Raw genomic sequence first — 6,000 nt, forward strand, 5'->3', positions numbered from 1 at the left:
TAAAAGGACTTTTGGCCATTCAAAAGCTAAGTCAAACACCCCTTAATTTGACTTTTTTTTTTTCTCTTTAGCCTTTTTTTTTATTATTATTATCCCCCATCAATAAAATATAATCGCAGTGAAAACATTTTTTAATAATTTTTTTTGGCGTCAACTCAACAAATAAAAAAACTCAAATATCTTTATAATAACGTTTTTTTATAGAGCTTATTTATGACTCTTGTCGAGATTTTTTTTAAATAACTATGTAAAACGAACTGAGTAGCATTATAATTGTGAAGAAAAAAAACTCTACGTTAGAGCTTGTAAATTCAAGCAACGAAAAGGCTTTGTGAAAAAAACTCTAATTAGAGCTTGTAAATTAGGGCACAAATGTCATTATTCCATCAGCTACTTGGTCAGCTTCTATTTTCTATAGAACCGAGTCGGGAAGTGTCAACCAGGTCAGAAGCATATTCTGCATGTATCAGACCGAGTCAGCCATAAAATGCGCACAATATCAAACAGCCCTTACTTGACTGACAAAACTCTCCAATAAGCTCATACCATGAATGCTCTAACTCATTTTCATATGAATTGTTTTAAATTTCCACATCTACTTATTTCATACAGGCATTCCAAAACATCTACAAAGTATGGGCTCATAGAGCATCAATAAGAATATATAATTGACATGTTCTTTTTTTTTTTTTATAAATACTCTAATGAAAGTAAAAACCAAAATCCATTTGCAATTTTGTTTAATTTACCTAAATATTATTAAGAAAATGTGCAAGAGAAATTGAAGATCTGTAATACGTTTAAATTTACACCTTTATACAATTCCCCTGCTGCTCATAAATTGTGAGAAAAACAAGTGATGATTCATGGAGTTAAGCAACTGATACCGATTTCAGTAGTGCATCAATGTACTCCTTCAGCTTTGCTTTTGTAATTGCACCTTCCCTTCTGCTTTGTGGAATTTCTTGCCCATCTTTGAACAAAATCAAAGCAGGCAATCCATACACCTTGTACTCTTGGATTAGCTTTGGATTCGAGTCGTGATCGATCTTTACAACCAATAGTTTATCTTCGTATTCCTGAATTTTAGCAAACGTGTTTAGCAAAAACAACTGAAACCCTAACTAATCATCAAAGGTCGAAAAACTAAATGAACAATGTAATTGTAGTATACAATACAGTAGATGAGCTAAAATCCCTAAATTAGGGTTCCTTCGCTCCAAATCAACCAAGTAATTCATGATTCGATTTGAAAACACAATTCATGCCAATAGGATTTCAGAAAAGATAAAACGAGAAGCGATGTGAACCTTTGCTATGGATTCGATGGCGGGAGCGATTAATCGACAAGGTCCGCACCAACCGGCAATAAACTCAACAAGAACAGGACGGTCGGATTTCAATACTACCTCCGGGAATTGGCTCTCGTTAATCTCGGTAACTCCACATTTAATCGGCACTTTCACACTCGACGACGAAGATTGAGATGAAGAATTTTGGAACGAGTGAATTAGTTTTCTCTGAGCACCATGATTGCTGAATAAGGGCTTCCGGAAGAACGCCGCCGTACCTGTGGAGCAAGAACCGGTGTAGAATAAGGAATTGGAGGACCGGAAGGGAAGGGGCGGCGGACGGTGGAGAATGGCTGCTGTAGAAGAGGATGATGCCATTAGCGTATCCATGATTGGGTAATGAAATGCTGAGACGTTATCGACGATAAGAGGACTCAGACGAAAGTGAAGATGACATGTACAAGCCACGTTCTCCAATCAATTTAAGTTATAAAAAAATACTATAAAATATTCTTTGCCACAAAATTACTAGCAAATATTTAAGATAATATTAAAATAGGGATAATGATTAAAAAGGTAATATATTTTTTGATTTGTATATATTTGGTCATTGAGTTTTTTTTTCGTTCACATTTATCTTCTTCAACTTGTTAAACCGTACACATTCAGTCCTTATGACCGGTTACTCCAGGTTAGCCAGAAAAAAATGACTTAATAGAGTAATATATTTCTCATTTTGTACACATTTAGTCCTTATATTTTTGTACACATTTAGTCTTTAATATTTTTTTGTTTCAAAATAAGTCAATTTTGTTTTTATACACATTTAGTACTTATAAATGTTTTCTTTAGGTTTTTCTCACGACATCTTACGTGAGACAATCATTGATGAAGTGGGTGTGGATGTGGATGTTTATGTGTAATGTCTTGTTTTCACAACAAAGAAATTTCATTTTTAAATAAGGCAAAACTTCCTAATTGTAAATCTGTTATTAAGAAAAAAACGTTTATTCCAAAATTTATTTATCGAAAATCAGAGTGATATAAGAAATGAGGAATCCTCAATATTGTTGATGAGTGTCTACAGTCATGCATTTTTCTTCCCACGACCAACGATAGAACCTGAAAACATAAGCAATTTGGTAAGCACAAAGTTTACTAAGTTTCCCCCCAAAATACCCGACACAACAAACGTATTATCATGCATAACAGACCCACACTCATCAGATTGGAATACATTGGCCCAATCAGTCATCAGACTGGAATGTCAACATGCAACAGGTCCAATTAGTCATTACCTAGGGTTTGTTGGCATGCCGCCTTAACCCAACCGCTCTTCTCGAGTCTCCGTGCCTATATCTTATAGCCGACCTGCACCAGGTATCTTGGCCTAAACATATAGCAGGACCACCTCAATCTATCCCACCACCATATGACTATCTCACATAAGATGTCATGAGAAAAACCTAAAGAAATCATTCATAAATACTGAATTAATACAAAAACAAAAATGATTTATTTTGCAACAAAAAAAATTAAGGACTAAATGTGTACAAAAATATTAAGGACTAAATGTGTACAAAGTGAGAAATATATTACCCTATTAAGTCATTTTTACCGGCTAACCTGGAGTAGCCGGTCATAAGGACTAAATATGTACAGTTTAACAAATTAAAGGGGTAAACGTGGACGAAAAATAAACTCAATGACTAAATATATACAAATCGAAAAATATATTACCCTTTTAAGTCATTATCCCTATCAAAATAACGATGGATAATATGGGATAATGACTTGAGATGGTAACAAACTATATATTTATACATATTTGGTGACTTAACTTATTTTAGTGCACTGTTAACCCTTAAACTTGTTTGTTTGTTTAAAACATACCATTATAACCTATAATAGTAGGTAAAAATTGTTGTGGGGGCTGAGTTCCACCTCCGGCAACATTTTTGGCGCTCCGGTCATCTTCTTTGATCATCTTCTCCTACCAAGCATGAGTTTTTCGGCCATGACAGATTTCGAGTTCATTCATGGTAGATTTTTGGAACATATACATATGAAACACATGTAAACTCAAGTTCATACATGTTTTTGGAACAAATCTGAAACAAATGTGAAATCAAGTTCATCCATGGCAGATTTTGAGTTCAAACCCTTCAATATTTGGAATCAATTTTGTTTAAACCCTTCAAATCCTCGAGTTTAAACCCTTCAACATTTGGAATCGATTTAGTTTATGATGAAGAAAGCCTAACAAGAATCGAACTCGTCTCCAGTTCACATATGGCAGATTTTAGGCCTCGTTTCTAGACCCATTCATATTCATCTTCATGGTATTTGGAATTGATTTCGATTTTGAAGTATAATTACGATACTGATGATTGATTGCAAACACACACCTGAAAGCGAAATCAATCTCAAACACACATCTGATGAACAATTTTATTTTTTAAGAAACCCTAGCCTACGAATCTGGAACCAAATCAAAGTTTGAAGGAATGTCAATCTGGAACCAAATCAAAGTTTGAAGGAACTCGAATCTGGATGAAGAATATACCAAAAGATGAAGATGTACAAAAAACTCTTCAAGATGAAGGGTTTTCAGATGAAGGTGAAGATGTTCTTCATCTTTCAGTATATGCTGATGAAGATGAACATGAACATGAACACACAAAAACTCCAGGTTTTTCGAGTTCGATTTCCTCCCAAAAAATCCACATAACAAGATGAATCTTCAAACCAGATCAAAAAACAATTTTGAAATTGTGTTCCTATTCATCCTTTTTTTCTGCAAATCCATGTTTCAGTTCTTAAAAAAAATTCAACTTTGTTTTTGGTGGATGTTTTTCTACAGATCACACACTTGCTGAGACAACTATGTTTTTTTGTGGATTTTTTTGGGTTTGAACTCCGTTTTCAGTGGTTTTCATGAGTGACCAGAAAATTTTTGGTCCTTGCCGGAAACAACGCCGGGAAATCGAGTTTGACCGGAGAAGATGACCAGAAAACTCATGTTTGGCCGGACACAACGCCGGAAACCGGCAAAACCTACTATTACCGGTCATACTAATATAATGTATACATTTCAACAAGTTCAAGGGTTAATAAATCACGAAAAATAATTTAGTGACCAAATATAACCAAAAGCTAAAATAAGTTACCTTCTCAGGTAATTATCCCGGATAGTATTGCTAAATCATGTAATTTTAATTTTAATAAATATATTGTTGATACAGATTATTTCACTCATATTAATTATTAAAATAATAATTATCATATACTAAATTAATATACCGTATAAAATTACAGCTTTGAATAATATTATTCAATTAATTTTAATCACGACTTGACATATTAATAAAGTAATATAATATTTGATTTAATGTTACATTTAAATTATGTTATCAATAATTAGTTTCAAAATTACTTATTTGATCATATTTATTAAGGTTATTGTCAATATAGTCTAACAATGAATCGTATATTGGTTTAAATAGTTCATCCTGACTTTTTTTGCCTTTGAATGTTACAAACTTGTATTTTACCGGTTAATTTCGTACTTTTACCCATTTTTGAAGGTTACACTGCTTTGTCAACTGCCTACTAAGCAGGTGAGTCAACAATGACTCGATAGTGAGTCGACTCATCGTGCCACATAAGCCAAGAGTTATTACGCTCATTTAGTCAACCACAACAACCTCTTTCTCACACACACACGAACCATTTTTTTGCTTCTCATTACATAGATCTTCAGTTATTCATCATATTTTGCAACAATTGTCGCCTGCCTTTACCGAGAAGTATTCAGAAAAAGACAACAACAGGAGAGCAACAGTTGTTCTCAAGAACAAATCTGTTGTTGAGTGGAGTATCAAATATGTTAAAATCAAAGACAAATACTACTTCAAGGATGGATGGGTCAAGTTCATTAAAGAAAACTGTCTTCAAATTTACAACTTGCTTGTCTTTTCGCTTCTCTCTCTTTCTCCAAATTCAATCTTTCAGGTCATTTTTTATGCACCAAATGGATGCTTCAAACACCCAGTTTGTTCTTCGGGTAATTTACAAAGCTCAAGAAACAAATCTCTTGAATTAGTTAAATCTTTCAAATCAGACAAACCCTTTTACTATGTGGCGATGAAACTTTCACACCTTATCGAGGTTCAGGGGAGTGGGAAGCAGTGCAGATCTGTCTGTCATAAGAGGCATCAAGTTTTTAGAAATTCATTTGGAGGAGGTGTCGGCAACAGTAGTTAACCCTTTTATAGTTGAGACAGTGGTGGTGGTGTATTCATATTCTTCAATAGGGGGTTCTCAACACACCTCCACTGGTTTGCATAATTCTATATTCGATTTCAATTTCCCATATCACCACATCGTCTTCAACTGCATTAGTACACAAAATTTGATCGTTTTCGTCAGAGCTTAAACCAATTAATCTAAGGAAGTATGTTTTCGTTAGAGAACACTTTGATGGGTTTTATACAAACAATCCTATGTATGCATGCAACCCTAGAGTTGGATCTATGTTATCACTATTAGTTATACAACATTATGAACACATAAAGAAACCTAGTATGCTTCTAGCAATTTCGAAAATCACAAAGAAGGATGAAATACATACCTCTTGTTGTTATAATGTAATAACAACTTAAATCTTGAATCTTCTTGTCATTGAAAGAAAGTACCACAAGTGTAG

The 6,000-nt window shown here is 33.8% G+C and overlaps 1 protein-coding gene across 1 annotated transcript; it reads right to left on the reverse strand.

Annotated features, from left to right (window-relative positions):
* Positions 1 to 663: 663 nt before the first annotated feature.
* Positions 664 to 1,750, reverse strand: LOC111884391 (thioredoxin X, chloroplastic). The gene is made up of 2 exons (XM_023880708.3): positions 1,311 to 1,750; positions 664 to 1,079 (listed from the first exon to the last, which is right to left on the reverse strand). Exons 1-2 carry the CDS (start codon positions 1,680 to 1,682, stop codon positions 873 to 875), a joined length of 579 nt encoding a protein of 192 aa, XP_023736476.1. The 5' UTR covers positions 1,683 to 1,750; the 3' UTR covers positions 664 to 872.
* Positions 1,751 to 6,000: the final 4,250 nt, after the last annotated feature.

Source organism: Lactuca sativa, chromosome 3 (genome assembly GCF_002870075.4).
Source record: "Lactuca sativa cultivar Salinas chromosome 3, Lsat_Salinas_v11, whole genome shotgun sequence".
NCBI lineage: Eukaryota > Viridiplantae > Streptophyta > Magnoliopsida > Asterales > Asteraceae > Lactuca > Lactuca sativa.